The sequence below is a fragment of the Oncorhynchus mykiss genome, chromosome 18 (genome assembly GCF_057628025.1).
Source record: "Oncorhynchus mykiss isolate SJ-2025 chromosome 18, ASM5762802v1, whole genome shotgun sequence".
NCBI classification, from domain to species: Eukaryota; Metazoa; Chordata; class Actinopteri; order Salmoniformes; family Salmonidae; genus Oncorhynchus; species Oncorhynchus mykiss.
In genome coordinates this window covers 24063031-24082075 of record NC_143039.1, presented here as the reverse complement: position 1 = coordinate 24082075, position 19045 = coordinate 24063031, and the positions used below count along the sequence as shown (strand labels likewise).

The window sequence follows — 19045 nt, the reverse complement described above, 5'->3', positions numbered from 1 at the left end:
GGGCTGTTCTTAAGCACAACGAAATGCCTGGACACAGCCCTTAGCCGTGGTACATTGGCCATACATCACAAACCCCTGAGATACCTTATTGCTATTATAAACTGGTTACCAACGTAATTAAAGCAGTAAAAATAAACGTTTTGTCATACCCGTGGTATAGGGTATAATATACCATGGCTGTCAGCCAATCAGCATTCAGGGCTTGACCCTCCCAGTTTATAATAAAGAATGGTATTCATTAGGCTACTGTCTCTAGGATTAGAGAATGTATGTGATGGCCTCTAGATGGCAGCATAAGGACATGTTTGTAATTATCTGTCATTGCTCATATGAATGTTCAAATCAAGAATATATGAAGTCATTTCTAATGCATCATCCAGCATTGTATACAATAATGTAGTTTTGTTTATTTCAAAGTGTTTGCATCTCATAACTTGCAAGTCAATAAACATGTTGAATTGTGGCATCAATAGCAACTGTTTCCATCCTAAATAATTGTAAATATTTCAAAATAAAATGTAATTGCAAAAATAAACATAAGCAACAAATTATTTCTGAATAATAAATCTAAGAATACAATGCGTTGAATTTCAATTTCAGTACAAACACTCGCTTCAAAGTAAATTAGAACGTAGTAATGAACGTTAAACCATTAAAACAATATTCAAAGCAGCAGAATGATTGGAAATGCTGGGGTGGAGGGGGGGTAATCTCAACCAAAGGAATGCAATAAGTAATAGTAAAAAAAATTAGATAATATCTATTTTTGTAAGAATAAAAAAGTTCACACAGAGTAACAAGTTGTATATGGTCCAAATGTTTTGTTTTCTGTCTGGTAAAAGAACTGAAGAGTTGAAAACCAACTTCCTGCTCATTGTTGCATTGCATCACCATGTTCATCTCAAGTCTCGAGAATGAACGTGCCTGAATGAATAAATGACAAGCTCTGCTCTACTTGTCAGTACACAGCATATTACAAATCATATTGAAACTGTCCTTTCCTCAAAACATCCACAGGCTCTGAACCATAAACCCTGTCAAATATATTTCTGGCCAGCTACATCAAACCCTTCAACAGTAGAGCAAAGTACACAACTTTGATGCAACAAAAATATATAATAAAAATCTGCAAATCGGGGGGGGTTGACTGCCATCACCTGCCACCAGACATTGTCAGGCATGTAACCGTGTCCATCGTAAGCTAGATCTATGGTCCTCCAATTAAACTGATGCTAAATGAGCAGTCTGATGCCATTTAGCAGGTTTGTAAACATGCAGTGACAGACAATGAACTTTGATGTCACTGTTTTGACTGGTAAACAAACTTCCTCCCCACAGTGCCATCTGTCCGCGTGGAATATTAGGTGCACAGGCAGGGACTGGCTTTGGCTTCTTTGGCTGTGTAACTGGAGGTGAGCCATAGTCACCAGATGACCTCACCAGATGAACACGCCAGACATCGTCTCAATGGATTAATAATATGGCAATTTAGAGATCCGGTTCAAGCTAGCCGTTTCCATGTTCATACCATTTCTTTCTTTGTCCTTTCTACCATGGCCAAGTAGCAGCAAGCCAAACCAGTTCATGCTAGCCCTTTCCTCGTCCTTCCTTCGGGGCTGGTTAGTGGTCAGTCAGTTTTTGAAGGACCCACAGCGGCTGGCTCTGCAGATGAACTCTTTGAGCATGTTGCCATCGATCTGCCAGAAGGCTGCAGTCTGGGTCACCGCTGTCAGGTGGTTCACACAGAACTTGAAGCAGAACTCCTCCAGGTCCTACAGGGAAGCGATCACATCCAGTCACAGTATGAACACGGGTACAGTATACAGCAGGTCAAAAACAAGCGGCCCAAAAACCGGCCCCCATTTTTTTGGGCCCCCCTTAGTTTTGGGTCAGAAAAGACTAAAGTCACCAGGAATTCAGAAAAAAAACAGTTTAACGTAAGGTAATCAAGGTATCTTGATTATTTTCAAATAAAATCTATTTTGGGGCTTAGTTGTATCCAATTTGTAGAGTACAACTTATTATAATTATGTTCCAGCACCCCAACCATCCGCTACGCATCAAAAAACATCCCGCGGCTGAATATAGTTCCCTAGCCCTGGTATACAGTACCTAAATATGTATAAGATGGTATACGAGATCACCTGACTAATATGTCCATAATGCCACGGCTAACGTCTCTCGTAGAAGGCAGCCTCAAGAAACTTGTGGTAACCAGTAAGCATCTGAGCGGTTAACCCTTAGTAGTGACACTGTCACAGTGTATCTCACCTCAGCGTCGTATCGCACGGCGGCAGAGAGCAGAGAGAAGGCGTTCTCCACGGTGATGCCTCTCTTGATGATGTGTTGACACAGACGTTTCAGACGGTTCTCACAGTAGGATGTGGCCAGGTCCAACAGGCCTGAAACAGAGACATAGTTCGTACACACAGCGGCTTTCCTATGGATGGACTTTAACTCAATAAAGTCATTTGTTTTGAGTCTGGGGCCCCGTATGGATCCTAAACAGGACTCCTGCTTCAGTCCAACTCACCGATGGCATCCTCTGGGGGCAGGTCTACATTGTCAGTGTAGAGGAACTCCAAGAAGGAGCGGTAGACGGGGTAGGAGAACTGGTCGATCTCAATCACCTCCTTCATGTCCTCTGTCCAGTGGGACTGGAACATGGAGCGGAAGTGTTCACACCTGACAGAAACAATGATGGACACATGTTGTCGTGTTACGTCTATAGGCAGGTTTTATTGTACCTGGTTGGTCCTATTGGAAAGGCTAAAACTAGAAAAGCTACATTACTTAAAATAAAATGTGTGAGTGCGCTTGCTTCAGCAGTTAAAAAAAATATATATATATTATTTTTAAACTAAAATTCACATACCGGATCTTGAGTACGGCCTTGTGTACGTGGATGTATTTCCCGTCCACGCTGAACTTGAGGTCGGCCGTCTCAGGGCTGTCGAACTCTTTCCTCAGAGACTGGGCCACAGTCAGGAAGTCATCATGCTCTACGACAGAACACAACGCCTTAGCTGGGAATCATGGTGTGTGTGTGTGTATGTGAGAGAGAGAGGGTTATCCTAGACCCTTGGTTAGGGGAACCTCCTACTTAAGATATCAGAAAAAGAAAAAAAAACACATTATAACCAAGTTACATACTGCACCTTTAAATAACATTTAATAAATGATGAAATTAACTCACCCATGGAGAGTAGCCTCCACATGACAGACGGAGTAGCGAAGCAGGCGAAGACGTCGTCAGTGCAGGAGAAGTGTGTGAGGTGTGGCAGCACGATGGACTGACCCCTACACTGGCCCCACATGTACACCTGGCCGCTCTGGGTCTTACAGGCAGATGTGTGTGTGGAGTGGCACGCCGCGATCTCCACTATCCTGCACTATCCTCCACTCTACCAAGTAACGGCACTCTCCTGTGTCTTTTCACCGCATTGTTTCTTCACATGTCTCCCTACTCTGTCTCTCTGTGCCACGCCTCTTCAGTGTTTTCCCTTGTCCTTTTGCTGCCTATGGCGGGCCTCTCTCCTTTAAGATGAAGACAGGAAACACAAAAAGAGAAGGAAGAATGACAGGACACTGCTGAAGTCGCTGGTGTTCCATGAATTTAACTAGATGGGATATACACTATATGTGCTAAAGTAGCTGGACACCCCTTTGAATTAGTGGATTTGGCCATTTCAGCCACACCTGTTGCTGACAGGTGTATAAAAAAATCAAGCACACAGCCACGCAATCTCCATAGACAAACATTGGCAGTAGAATGGCCTTACTGAAGAGCTCTGTGACTTTCAACCTTGGCACTGTCATAGGACGCCACCTTTCCAACAAGTCTGTTCGTCAAATTTCTGCACTGCTAGAGCTGCCCAAGTCAACTGTAAGTGCTGTTATTATTGTGAAGTGGAAACATCTAGGAGCAACAACGGCTCAGCCGCGAAGCGGTAGGCCACACAAGCTCACAGAACGGGACTGCCGAGTGCTGAAGCGTGTAGTGCGTAAAAATAATCTGTCCTCGTTTGCAACACTCACTGCCGAGTTCCAAACTGCCACTGGAAGCAACGTCAGCACAATAACTGTTCATCAGGAGCTTCATGAAATGGGTTTCCATGGCCGAACAGCCACACACAAGCATAAGATCACCATGCGCAATGCCATGAGCGTCAGCTGGAGCGTCATTAGACTCTGGAGCAGCGGAAACGCGTTCTCTGGAGTGATGAATCATGCTTCACGATCTGGCAGTCAGGTGGACGAATCTGGGTTTGGCAGATGCCAGGTGAAAGCTACCTGCCCCAATGGATAGTGTCAACTGTAAAGTTTGGTGGATGAGGAATAATGGTCTGGAGCTGTTTTTCATGGTTGGGGCTAGGCCGCTTAGTTCCAGTGATGGGAAATGTTAACACTACAGCATACATTGACATTCTAGACCATTCTGTGCTTCCAACTTTGAGGAAGGCCCTTTCCTGTTTCAGCATGACAATACCCCCAGGCACAAAGCGAGTTCTATACAGAAATGGCTTGTCAAGATCGGTGTGGAAGAACTTGACTGGCCTGCACAGAACCCCATCGAACACCTTTGGGATGAATTGGAACGCAGACTGCGAGCCAGGCCTATTCGGCCAACATCAGTGCCCAACCTCACTAATGCTTGTGGCTGAATGGAAGCAAGTCCCCGCAGCAATGTTCCAACATCTAGTGGAAAGCCTTCCCAGAAGAGTGGAGGCTGCTATAGCAACAAGGGGGGGGACCAAGTCCATATTAATGCCCATGATTTTGGAATGAGATGTTCAATGAAAAGGTGTCCACATACTTTTGGTCACTAGTGTAGCTTATGTCAGAATTGATCTTTCGCAGCAGGTTAGGCGAATTTACCCAGCAGGTTAGGAAAATTAACGTAGCAGTTTAGGAGTATTAGATTAGGGTTAGCTAAAATATTATACTTTGACGTCAATTTGACACAAACTGTATTCTGTTTAGCCATGACCGTATTCCATGAACACAGAAGGTTGCTGGTTTTATTGTGCCCTCTGTCTTGTAGCTTGATCTCAAGGCCAACCTGAGGCTCATTCAAGAGTGTTATGACATGTTAATTTCTATCTCTGAATGTTGTGTAACATGACAAATGTCCATGATCTATTCCCAAATTAAATCCCAATAACTGGTTTGCATGTTTTCAGTGACAAGCCTGTCAAGTGTCAAACCATCTGTACCCCAGCCCACAACATAATGCCCCCCTCTCTCCCCTCCATTCTAGTTTTGCGTCATTTTGACAGGGACAATGTAAACTCAGAGACAGATTATTCCAGAACTGTCCACAGCCATGGAGGAGGTCTGTCCACAGGCGATGCCCATTACCACTTTACCCTGCAGGCAGTTGGTCACCCTGCGGGGGGTTGGCTGGTTGGCTGTGGCACCTGAGCCCACCTGGCCACAGTTGTTGTAACCCCACGCAAACACCTAGCAGATACAATCATATACACACCGACTGTCAACACTATACACAATCACACCTTGTGACCAGTGATCCTAGGTAACCATGATATTAGGTCATGTTTTAACTATCCCTTTACAGTGCTGAGTAACATATTTCAACACATCCAAGATAGCCTTAAATATCTACTTTTGGAAATCATGAATCATTTCTACATTAACTTCAATCGTGTGTGAGACCAGGCCAGTGGGCCTGGGTTAGATACAACCAGCCTGGACACAGTGAACAGATTGTGTGTGAGACCAGGCCAGTGGTCCTGGGTTAGATGCAGCCAGCCTGGACACAGTGAACTGAGATAATAACTTCCTAACCTGCTGCTGGGACAAACATAAACCACTTAAAGAGACAGACAGCCAAGACAAGTGACCACTGATCAGCCCTGGTTAGAAAACTTGAACCTGACAGGGTTCCATAGTCCACTCCACACACTGACAGGCTACACACAACCTCCACCAATACTCTACTCATGTTCATCAACAGTGTTTTTATTCTCTTAAACATCATGTACCTAGCAGTAGTACTGTAGCAGTAGGATTAAGACACTGACATCTTGAAACAGGCTTATTTCAGGGTTACAAGTGTATGTAAAAGGATTTCCCCTCTTCCCCTGTAAAAGTATTTCCCCCTCTTCTATCCCCTCACCTCTCCATCGTGTGTCAGGGCCAGAGAGTGATGGGACCCACAGGCCACTTGTGTTATTTTCTTGTTCGGCAGGTTGGTTGAAACCAGGATGGGTGACACCCCCTGGTTGGTGGTCCCGTTGCCCAGCTGGCTGTATCCATTGTGCCCCCAGGCAAACAACTCTCCCCCTGAGAAACAAACGCACCAAAGTAACAGAGCTATTTAAGTATGCTGCACAATTATACTATGACAATTATACTGGCTTTTGGTAAAGTTCTAGTAACGTGCCAACTTTGCCATTTGGTGGTGGTAAAAAAAGGTAAGGAAAGTGGGCACCATACCTTCTGTGGCCAGTAAGACGTGTGGTCCACTGCCATAGCTGAGACTGACCACCTTCTTGCCTTGGAGGAAGTCTAGTTTCTTAGGGACCATGGTGCTCTGACTGTCTCCTGTCCACAGACAGTTACTGCAGTTCAGCCCAAACACCAACACCTACAGGGAGATCAGAGACAAAGATGAAGAGAAGTCAGGGAGAGGATGCCATTACATGTAATTATATTTATTTAACCAAGAAACTCCACTCAGTAACCATTTCCACTGCTTTCCAGAGAGTTCTCTACTACAGAGTTCTCTCTATATAATCGAGGCGCCCCCAGTCTCACCTCATCGTCCTGGGTGATGTAGATGGCTTCGTTGGCTGAGGTTCCGAAGACACAGGCCTGCCTGATGCGGGAAACCTCCTGAGCCCCCAGCAGGGTGAAGAGGGGCCACTTCCCCACATCCACCATGGCTGGGTACCTCACTCTGGCTCTCCACAGTGGGGGGTTTGGGGTGAGGACGGGGGGCACAGGGGAAGGAGATGCAGGGGCTGTGAGGCCACCATTGTCCCCGCTAACACTGTTACAAGACAACCATCAAAGACAGACACAAACAAAACACTCTCTTAGTCTAAACCTCAGTGGTGAGGCACCCTGGTTTCAATGAAGGTATTCATAAATACAGTGTCTTGCGAAAGTATTCAACCCCTTGAACTTTGCGACCTTTTGCCACATTTCAGGCTTCAAACAAAGATATAAAACTGTATTTTTTTGTGAAGAATCAACAACAAGTGGGACACAATCATGAAGTGGAACGACCTTTATTGGATATTTCAAATTTTTTTAACAAATCAAAAACTGAAAAATTGGGCGTGCAAAATTATTCAGCCCCCTTAAGTTAATACTTTGTAGCGCCACCTTTTGCTGTGATTACAGCTGTAAGTCGCTTGGGGTATGTCTCTATCAGTTTTGCACATCAAGAGACTGACATTTTTTCCCATTCCTCCTTGCAAAACAGCTCGAGCTCAGTCAGGTTGGATGGAGAGCATTTGTGAACAGCAGTTTTCAGTTCTTTCCACAGATTCTCGATTGGATTCAGGTCTGGACTTTGACTTGGCCATTCTAACACCTGGATATGTTTATTTTTGAACCATTCCATTGTAGATTTTGCTTTATGTTTTGGATCATTGTCTTGTTGGAAAACAAATCTCCGTCCCAGTCTCAGGTCTTTTGCAGACTCCATCAGGTTTTCTTCCAGAATGGTCCTGTATTTGGCTCCATCCATCTTCCCATCAATTTTAACCATCTTCCCTGTCCCTGCTGAAGAAAAGCAGGCCCAAACCATGATGCTGCCACCATGTTTGACAGTGGGGATGGTGTGTTCACGGTGATGAGCTGTGTTGCTTTTACGCCAAACATAACGTTTTGCATTATTGCCAAAAAGTTCAATTTTGGTTTCATCTGACCAGAGCACCTTCTTCCACATGTTTGGTGTGTCTCCCAGGTGGCTTGTGGCAAACTTTAAACGACACTTTTTATGGATATCTTTAAGAAATGGCTTTCTTCTTGCCACTCTTCCATAAAGGCCAGATTTGTGCAATATACAACTGATTGTTGTCCTATGGACAGAGTCTCCCACCTCAGCTGTAGATCTCTGCAGTTAATCCAGAGTGATCATGGGCCTCTTGGCTGCATCTCTGATCAGTCTTCTCCTTGTATGAGCTGAAAGTTTAGAGGGACGGCCAGGTCTTGGTAGATTTGCAGTGGTCTGATACTCCTTCCATTTCAATATTATCGCTTGCACAGTGCTCCTTGGGATGTTTAAAGCTTGGGAAATCTTTTTGTATCCAAATCCGGCTTTAAACTTCTTCACAACAGTATCTCGGACCTGCCTGGTGTGTTCCTTGTTCTTCATGATGCTCTCTGCGCTTTTAACGGACCTCTGAGACTATCACAGTGCAGGTGCAATTATACGGAGACTTGATTACACACAGGTGGATTGTATTTATCATCATTAGTCATTTAGGTCAACATTGGATCATTCAGAGATCCTCACTGAACTTCTGGAGAGAGTTTGCTGCACTGAAAGTAAAGGGGCTGAATAATTTTGCACGCCCAATTTTTCAGTTTTTGATTTGTTAAAAAAGTTTGAAATATCCAATAAATGTCGTTCCACTTCATGATTGTGTCCCACTTGTTGTTGATTCTTCACAAAAAAATACAGTTTTATATCTTTATGTTTGAAGCCTGAAATGTGTCAAAAGGTCGCAAAGTTCAAGGGGGCCGAATACTTTCGCAAGGCACTGTATCTTAATAAATTGCTCAAAGCAGTACATTAGACATGGCTTCAGGTCTTTATAATGCCATCTCTGGATGCTCACGATGATATCGACATGGTTTTAAATAGTATTGGGCCATACAGACAACATGCAGATGGAATGGCTACTTTATATGGCAAACGTTCCCATCCAGATCTTTCAACTGTCTCATACAGTTGGTTAAATAATTGGATGACTAGCTAGGTAGCTAACTAACTACGTAAGTACTGCAGAGCCAACGCATCTCTGGCCAGGCACTCTGTTGACCATTGGGATTACAGTCGCGAATCTCAGCCACAACAGATGCGGCATCCATTAGCCTCCTAGCTGGCTTAGTTTACCTTCTGCCAGGTAGCAAACTAGCTTGTGACATGGTAACGGTCACCTAACAGTGACTGGTCAAGCTTGCGATTCACTACGTTGAAGGCTGCACCCATGGCAGTCTCCCTTTGCTGTTTACAGTTCGCTGGCTATTTACAAAGCAAACTAGCCTAGCACCTAGCTGGATAGATTCAGCGCTGACTAATAGCTAGCAAGCTGTTACGTTACTGTACCTAAAGCATCGCTCCATATCATCAAGAAAACTGAAGAGAGAAACAAGACACATTTAACCGCTCGACTATTAATCTACCTCAAGTAAATATGATTTGAAAGCACGATTACCAGTATAAAGCTGTCACTTCGTTGTTGTCGTCGCTGATGTAAGGGTACCAAACCTACCAGGCAGCCGCTTTGAGTTTAGCGATAGTTTTGCGCTCGAGCCCCAGTCCATATTGTTGGTCCAGATGGACACTCTGACGTCATGGGCTGAAAGAAGGTGCGCTTGGTTTAGGTCATCGGCGGACAGAGTCCACGGTTGAGAAGATTTTAGGACACATGGGCCTAGCCTGGGTGCCAGTCTATTGTTCCCTTGCCAACTCCGAACGCAAGAAATGGGACTTAAGAATAACCGTTTTCAGCCCGCTGGTGTTTAAAAAAAATAAATAAAAATAAAAACATAGGCCCAATTAAAATAATAAAAACATACTTTCCTCCCTTGTGGTAATAATCACCCCACTGCTTTCACCAATCAAACCCTAGATCTGCACAATGAGGGAGGATGCATTTTGAGTATAGAGAAACTGAGAAAGCCTGTTGGTACAGCCTCTAAAAGAAGAATGTGAAAAGACTGGTTCTCATGTGACCATGTTTCTATTCTGAAACGCAAACTCAAGTTTTATTCGCAAGTGGGCACACCTGACGCTTTCACGCCTACTCCCAGACAAAAATACAAAAACTATTTAAAATCGAGAAGAGCCACTGGTTGCACATATCACCGAATCTCCTTTTGTTGATGTAAATCAGAGACTACCGAGGAAGACCCAACAAACGAACATTGTTCAGAAGCAGAGGTGGGACTAACGTACTTCTTCCTCTTTACCTTCTACCTCAGACCCTGCTTTGCCTAGCCCAGTGCGTCTGTCATGGGGCTGCTTCTATCCAAGAGTGACATCAAGAGGACTCCCACGGTTATTCTGATGGGCCTGGGCTCATCTGGAAAGTCCACCCTGCTCTTCAGGCTCAAGACAGGGTTGGTGATGGATACTTCCCCCACCGTGGGCTTCAACGTGGTGACCCTGGATCTGAACAAGAAAACGGCCTTGACCGTGTGGGATGTGGGTGGACAGGGGGAGATGAGGGTCAACTGGAGGTGAGTTGTTGGTTCTGTGCTATTGTATTTCTGTTTTAGCCCAGTACTACGAACACATCTCATTCCACTAATCATAATGCCTGTTGTTAGACTGAACAAAAAATATAAACAATTAACACTTTTACAGAGTCACAGTAAATCAGTCAATTGAATTAAATAGGCCCTAATCTATGGATTTCACATGACTAGGCAGGGGTGTGGGCCTGCGAGGGCATAGGCCCATCCACTGGGGAGCCAGGCCCAGCCAATCAGAAGGAAAAAAATTCCCTGCACAAAAGGGCTTCATTACAGACAGTTTCATCTACTGTCTGGGTGGCTGGTCTCAGACAATCCCGCGGGTGAAGCCGTATGTGGAGGTCCTGGGCTGGCGGGGTTATACGTGGTCTGCGGTTGTGAGGTCAGTTGTACGCAATTTCTCTAAAACAACGTTGGAGGCAGCTTATGGTAGAGAAATGTACATTCAATACTCTGGCAACAGCTCTGGTGGACATTTATGCAGTTAGCATGCCAATTTCATGCTCCCTCAACTTGACATCTGTGGAATTTTGTGACAACTGCACATTTTAGTGGCATTATTGTCCCCAGCACAAGGTACACCAGTGTAATGATCATACTGTTTAATCAGCTTTTTGATGTCACACCTGTCAGCTGGATGGATTATCTTGGCAAAGAAGAAATGCTCACTAACAGGGATGTAAACAAATTTGTGCACAAAATTTGAGATGAGGCTTTTTGTGCGTATAGAAAATATGGGATCTTATATTTCAGCTCATGAAACATGGGACCAACACTACATGTTGAGTTTATATTTTTGTTCAGTGTAGTTTAAATCAGGTGCAACAGTTAAAAGTCTAGAACAAATAAATGCACATTCTGTCTCCGGTCCCATGATCAGGTTGGTAAAGTACTGGAATAGAATAACCTTTTATCCTCAACTAATGACTTGCTAAAATTGCAATATCATTAGCTAGACATTACCCTAGTTCTATAATTGGCAGGTACTTCCTGGAGGGCTGTAAGGCTATGGTGTTCGTGGTGGACAGTAGTGACCGGGCCAGTATAGGGGACGCTCAGAAGGCTCTGAAGAATGTTCTGTCCGACGACAACATGAAGGGAATACCTCTGATGGTGCTGGCTAACAAGAAGGACCTCCCCAACACCATGAACATCAGAGAGGTGTCCAACCAGCTGGAGCTGCCCAGCTACAAAGACCGAGCCTGGCAGATCCAGGCATGCAGCGGCCTGAAGGGAATGGGGCTCCAGCAAGCCTTCCTCTCTGTGGCCAAACTCATCAAGAAGAGCTGAGAGGAGACACGTCAGTGGAGAGATCACTGTGTGAGAGACACTTGACAAGTCGGAGATACTGACCATATAGTGCACTACCTTAAACTAGAACAATGTTAAAGTACCTCAGTACACTATAAAGGGAATAGGGTGCCATTTGAAATGCAGATTATAACCGAACAATGATTGTGGAAGAGCCAGGATTCTCAATCCAATTATGAACTAAGCGCAGGATCCATTAGGGCATTTTGATTGTGCAATCAACATGGTTGAGATTTAACACTTAACATCACAGCAGTTAAATGTGCCTGCTAAGGGAGACTGGAGAGTATTATTACACTATGGAGATGTGGGGAAAGAGCTAGGGAAACTAATATTTTTGTTTGCAGATACATCACTATTTATATTAATGATAAACTAATAAAACATGCTAAACCTAATGTAAATGTCTGTCTGCTAAATGGCATTATAATTTTTGTGTAGCCAGACCTTTCTGTGTAGTGGGCGTGCTAATGCCTATTATGTACATACAAAATTTATATTTCTGCTTCTTCGGGGCTTGGTAGGAGAGGTGAAGTCGTTTGAGTGACAGCCATGATTGCCACAGCAGCTGTCCAGGCACCACCACCCACACCCCATTGAAGAAGACCAGGTAGATCCATAAGTAGAGCCAGTGGTCTGATTTGAGGTTGGGGCTGCCTGCCAGCCAGTCTGGACAGAAGGTCACCTGAGACAAAGTGCCTGAAAACAAACAGACAAGGAGACTCTTCACCCGGAGGGCCAGACTGTGCAACAACAAGACAAGCTAAAAACACATGTTGACCGTTGAGATTCAAAACAAACAATGACAAGTTTACTTAGGCTGATAACCAACTTGCGCCCAGGCTATATTTTCCATGTACAGTGCATTAGGAAACTATTCAGACCCTTGACTTTTTCCACATTTTGTTACATTAAAGCAACATTCTAAAATGGATTAAATGGGGGGAGTTCTCAGCAATCTACACACAATAACCAATAATGACAAAGCAAAAACAGGTTTGACATTTTTGCAAATGTATTAACAATAACTGAAATATCACATTTACATAAGTATTCAAACACTATACTGAGTACTCTAAAGCACCTTTGGTAGCAATTACAGCCGAGTCTTCTTGGATATGCTACAAGCTTGGCACACCTGTTTTTGGGGAGTTTCTCCCATTCTTCTCTGCAGATCCTCTCAAGATCTGTCAGGTTGGATGGGGAGCATCACTGCACAGCTATTTTCAGAACTCTCCAGAGATGTTTGATCGGGTTCAAGTCCGGGCTCTGGCTGGGCCTCAAGGAAATCCAGAGACTTGTCCCGAAGCCACTCCTGCGTTGTCTTGGCTGTGCTTAGGGTGGTTGTCCTGTTGCCCCAGTCTGAGGTCCTGAGCAGGTTTTCATCAAGGATCTCTCTGTACTTTGCTCCGTTCATCTTTCCCTCAATCCTGACTAGTCTCCCAGTCCCCGCAACTGTAAATCATCCCCACAGCATGATGCTGCCACCATACCTCACCATATGGATGGTGCCAGGTTTCCTCCTTTGGCATTCAGGCCAAAGATGTCAATCTTTTATTTTTTATTTATTTTATTTCACCTTTATTTAACCAGGTAGGCTAGTTGAGAACAAGTTCTCATTTGCAACTGCGACCTGGCCAAGATAAAGCATAGCAGTATGAGCAGACAACACAGAGTTACACATGGAGTAAACAATTAACAAGTCAATAACACAGTAGAAAACAAAGGGGGAGTCTATATACAATGTGTGCAAAAGGCATGAGGTAGGCGAATAATTACAATTTTGCAGATTAACACTGGAGTGATAAATGATCAGATGGTCATGTACAGGTAGAGATATTGGTGTGCAAAAGAGCAGAAAAATAAATAAATAAAAACAGTATGGGGATGAGGTAGGTGAAAATGGGTGGGCTATTTACCAATAGACTATGTACAGCTGCAGCGATCGGTTAGCTGCTCAGATAGCTGATGTTTGAAGTTGGTGAGGGAGATAAAAGTCTCCAACTTCAGCGATTTTTGCAATTCGTTCCAGTCACAGGCAGCAGAGTACTGGAACGAAAGGCGGCCAAATGAGGTGTTGGCTTTAGGGATGATCAGTGAGATACACCTGCTGGAGCGCGTGCTACGGATGGGTGTTGCCATCGTGACCAGTGAGCTGAGATAAGGCGGAGCTTTACCTAGCATGGACTTGTAGATGACCTGGAGCCAGTGGGTCTGGCGACGAATATGTAGCGAGGGCCAGCCGACTAGAGCATACAAGTCGCAGTGGTGGGTGGTATAAGGTGCTTTAGTGACAAAACGGATGGCACTGTGATAGACTGCATCCAGTTTGCTGAGTAGAGTGTTGGAAGCCATTTTGTAGATGACATCGCCGAAGTCGAGGATCGGTAGGATAGTCAGTTTTACTAGGGTAAGCTTGGCGGCGTGAGTGAAGGAGGCTTTGTGGCGGAATAGAAAGCCGACTCTTGATTTGATTTTCGATTGGAGATGTTTGATATGAGTCTGGAAGGAGAGTTTGCAGTCTAGCCAGACACCTAGGTACTTATAGATGTCCACATATTCTAGGTCGGAACCATCCAGGGTGGTGATGCTAGGCGGGCATGCGGGTGCAGGCAGCGATCGGTTGAAAAGCATGCATTTGGTTTTACTAGCGTTTAAGAGCAGTCGGAGGCCACGGAAGGAGTGTTGTATGGCATTGAAGCTTGTTTGGAGGTTAGATAGCACAGTGTCCAATGATGGGCCGAAAGTATATAGAATGGTGTCGTCTGCGTAGAGGTGGATCAGGGAATCGCCCGCAGCAAGAGCAACATCATTGATATATACAGAGAAAAGAGTCGGCCCGAGAATTGAACCCTGTGGCACCCCCATAGAGACTGCCAGAGGACCGGACAGCATGCCCTCCGATTTGACACACTGAACTCTGTCTGCAAAGTAATTGGTGAACCAGGCAAGGCAGTCATCCGAAAAACCGAGGCTACTGAGTCTGCCGATAAGAATATGGTGATTGACAGAGTCGAAAGCCTTGGCAAGGTCGATGAAGACGGCTGCACAGTACTGTCTTTTATCGATGGCGGTTATGATATCGTTTAGTACCTTGAGTGTGGCTGAGGTGCACCCGTGACCGGCTCGGAAACCAGATTGCACAGCGGAGAAGGTACAGTGGGATTCGAGATGGTCAGTGACCTGTTTGTTGACTTGGCTTTCGAAGACCTTAGATAGGCAGGGCAGGATGGATATAGGTCTGTAACAGTTAGGGTCCAGGGTGTCTCCCCCTTTGAAGAGGGGGATGACTGCGGCAGCTTTCCAATCCTTGGGGATCTGACGATATGAAAGAGAGGTTGAACAGGCTGGTAATAGGGGTTGCGACAATGGTGGCGGATAGTTTCAGAAATAGAGGGTCCAGATTGTCAAGCCCAGCTGATTTGTATGGGTCCAGGTTTTGCAGCTCTTTCAGAACATCTGCTATCTGGATTTGGGTAAAGGAGAACCTGGAGAGGCTTGGGCGAGGAGCAGCGGGGGGGGGCGGGGCTGTTGGCCGAGGTTGAAGTAGCCAGGCGGAAGGCATGGCCAGCCGTTGAGAAATGCTTATTGAAGTTTTCGATAATCATGGATTTATCGGTGGTGACCGTGTTACCTAGCCTCAGTGATTTCATCAGACCAGAGAATCTTGTTTCTCATGGTCTGATCGTCTTTAGGTTAAATAAAGGTGAAATAAATAAATAAAAGGTCCCTTTTTGGCATTCTCCAAGCGGGCTGCCATGTGCCATTTACTGAGGAGTGGCTTCCGTCTGGCCACTCTACCATAAAGGCCTGATTTGGAGGAGTGCTGAAGAGATTGTTTTCCTTCTGGAAGGTTTTCCCATCTCCACAGAGGAACTCTGGAGCTCTGTCAGAGTGACCATCGGGTTCTTGGTCACCTCCCCGACCAAGGCCCCTCTCCCCTGATTGCTCAGTTTGGACGGGCGGACAGCTTTAGGAAGAGTCTTAGTGGTTCCAAACTTCTTCCATTTAAGAATGATGGAGGCCACTGTGTTCTTGGCAACCTTCAATGCTGCAGAAAATGTTTGGTACCCTTCCCCAGATCTGTCACCTTGACACAATCCTGTCTCGGAGCTCTTCGGACAATTCCTTTGACCTCATGGCTTGGTTTTTGCTCTGACATGCACTGCCAACTGTGGGACATAGACAGGTGTGTGCCTTTCCAAATCATGCCCAATCTATTGAATTTACCACAAGTGGACTCCAATCAAGTTGTAGAAACATCAAGGATGATCAATGGAAATAGGATACCCCCAGAGCCCCCCAAATTTTGAGTCTCATAGCAAAAAATCCTTAAGGTTTCTTTTTATATTTAATAAATGTTTAAAAAAATGTTTGACCTGTTTTCGCTTTGTCATTATGGGTATTGTTTGTAGATTGAGGGGAAAACAGAATAAGGCTGTAACAAAAGGGGTCTGAATACTTTCCAAATGCATCTATGTATATGGTAATAGGTCATTCAACACATCACATGCTGAAGACAGACCCTATAAAAATGTAAATTGTGACTTGATAATGGGATGTAAACACTTGTTTGTGTAATGGGACAATTCTGAATATAATAATTAGTGTTCTCTATAAAGAAATATGGTACCAATATAGAAATGAATGGCATAAAGCATGAGAAAAGCGTGACAATGAAGCATATTTAGTACCAGTGTTCCTACCTGTAGTGTTTGTCCTTGACGATGGCATAGACAAGCACCAACGCCAGGATGCCATCCAGGACCACCATCAGCAGCTCCAAGGAGACGATGGTGGGGTCAGAGTGGAGCCAGCGCTCATCTGCCTTTCCATACTCCTTCCCTACATGGACAGGATAACTGTCAGAGCAGTATCTCAATATATTCCTGGGGGACCCCAGGGCCAGAGGGTGCACGTTTTTGTTCTACTCCAGCACTGTACTCCAGTGATGGATACTCCATTCCTGTATATTATTCATTTTAATACTATGTCCACTAGATGTCTCCCCACAACCAGGCTCCAAAGCACATCTCAAACACACGCACCATTTAATTTAATTTATATTTTGCATGATTAAAACATTTTTTAAAAAGTGTTTAATCCATTTTTAAAAAAAACATTTTTTTACATTGCACAGGTAGCCTACTTAAAGTTCAGCAAAAATATTGTCTGAAGTCACTTGTTGGAACTGTGGCAACATGTACACCAAGCCTTCTCACTCACATCACACACTCACCAAGGTAATGTGAACAATTGCGTGGTAGAAAAGCCACACGAGCAACCATCTATCAGTTCCAGAGCATTTGTGTCCCCATATCTGCGCGAGGATGTAACCCACAACGAACTGAGCGGCGCAGGCCAGCAGAGAATAAACCGACACGGGAGTAAAGAGAGATTGGGCTTCTTTAAACGCCGCTGATACCATTTTTCACAGAAAACTCGACTCAAATCATGCAAATTACTCTTTGAACTTGCAACTATCGTCTCATCCATAAAGCTAGATAGAGGACTCATCTTTGTATCTGTGACATTAGTGTCTGCCTGCCCTGCCGATGCTGTCAATCTCAATTTTGAAGTAGTATATTTTCTTCTTCATGATTGGCAGATGCGTCCTGATGACCCGGTTGGACATGACGCTAACAGAGTCACCAGGCGGGATCATTCAATGAAGTTGGAAGTCCCACCCAGTTGACTTCATTACAATGGTGGAAGCCCTCAATGGCACTTCCCATTCTAATACACTGCTCAAAAAAATAAAGGGAACACTTAAACAACACAATGTAACTCCAAGTCAATCACACTTCTGTGAAATCAAACTGTCCACTTAGGAAGCAACACTGATTGACAATAAATTTCACATGCTGTTGTGCAAATGGAATAGAAAACAGGTGGAAATTATAGGCAATTAGCAAGACACCCCCAATAAAGGAGTGGTTCTGCAGGTGGTGACCACAGACCACTTCTCAGTTCCTATGCTTCCTGGCTGATGTTTTGGTCACTTTTGAATGCTGGCGGAGCTTTCACTCTAGTGGTAGCATGAGACGGAGTCTACAACCCACACAAGTGGCTCAGGTAGTGCAGCTCATCCAGGATGGCACATCAATGCGAGCTGTGGCAAGGAGGTTTGCTGTGTCTGTCAGCGTAGTGTCCAGAGCATGGAGGCGTTACCAGGAGACAGGCCAGTACATCAGGAGACGTGGAGGAGTCCGTAGGAGGGCAACAACCCAGCAGCAAGACCGCTACCTCCGCCTTTGTGCAAGGAGGAGCAGGAGGAGCACTGCCAGAGCCCTGCAAAATGACCTCCAGCAGGCCACAAATGTGCATGTGTCTGCTCAAACGATCAGAAACAGACTCCATGAGGGTGGTGAGGGCCCAACGTCCACAGGTGGGGGTTGTGCTTACATCCCAACACCGTGCAGGACGTTTGGCATTTGCCAGAGAACACCAAGATTGGCAAATTCGCCACTGGCGCCCTGTGCTCTTCACAGTTGAAAGCAGGTTCACACTGAGCGCGTGACAGTCTGGAGACGCCGTGGAGAACGTTCTGCTGCCTGCAACATCCTCCAGCCTGACCGGTTTGGCGGTGGGTCAGTCATGGTGTGGGGTGGCATTTCTTTGGGGGGGCCGCACAGCCCTCCATGTGCTCGCCAGAGGTAGCCTGACTGCCATTAGGTACCGAGATGAGATCCTCAGACCCCTTGTGAGACCATATGCTGGTGCGGTTGGCCCTGGGTTCCTCCTAATGCAGGACCTTGTGTGGCTGGAGTGTGTCAGCAGTTCCTGCAAGAGGAAGGCATTGATGCTAAGGACTGGCCCGCCCGTTCCCCAGACGCGAATCCAATTGAGCACATCTGGTACATCATGTCTCGCTCCATCCACCAACACCACGTTGCACCACAGACTGTCCAGGAGTTGGCGGATGCTTTAGTCCAGGTCTGGTAGGAGATCCCTCAGGAGACCATCCGCCACCACCAGGAGCATGCCCAGGCGTTGTAGGGAGGTCATACAGGCACGTGGAGGCCACACACACTACTGAGCCTCATTTTGACTTGGGCATTACATCAAAGTTGGATCAGCCTGTAGTGTGGTTTTCCACTTTAATTTTGAGTGTGACTCCAAATCCAGACCTCCATGGGTTGATACATTTGATTTCTATTGATAATTTGTGTGATTTTGTCATCAGCACATTCAACTAAGTAAAGAAATTATTTAATAAGAATATTTCATTCATTCAGATCTAGGATGTGTTATTTTAGTGTTCCATTTATTTTTT

At 45.1% G+C, this 19045-nt stretch overlaps 2 protein-coding genes across 2 annotated transcripts; one reads left to right on the top strand and one right to left on the bottom strand.

Annotated features, from left to right (window-relative positions):
* Positions 1-389: 389 nt before the first annotated feature.
* LOC110495675 (RCC1 and BTB domain-containing protein 1) lies at positions 390-9881 on the bottom strand. Its single transcript, XM_090209475.1, has 10 exons — positions 9417-9881; positions 6781-7015; positions 6460-6610; positions 6140-6306; positions 5301-5463; positions 3197-3391; positions 2876-3002; positions 2534-2685; positions 2272-2402; positions 390-1772 (listed from the first exon to the last, which is right to left on the bottom strand). Exons 2-10 carry the CDS (start codon positions 6904-6906, stop codon positions 1632-1634), a joined length of 1353 nt encoding a protein of 450 aa, XP_090065601.1. The 5' UTR covers positions 6907-7015; positions 9417-9881; the 3' UTR covers positions 390-1631.
* Positions 9882-9914: 33 nt separating this feature from the next.
* On the top strand, positions 9915-12167 carry LOC110495679 (ADP-ribosylation factor-like protein 11). Its single transcript, XM_021571048.3, has 2 exons — positions 9915-10443; positions 11442-12167. Exons 1-2 carry the CDS (start codon positions 10217-10219, stop codon positions 11746-11748), a joined length of 534 nt encoding a protein of 177 aa, XP_021426723.1. The 5' UTR covers positions 9915-10216; the 3' UTR covers positions 11749-12167.
* The last annotated feature ends 6878 nt before the right edge of the window (positions 12168-19045 follow it).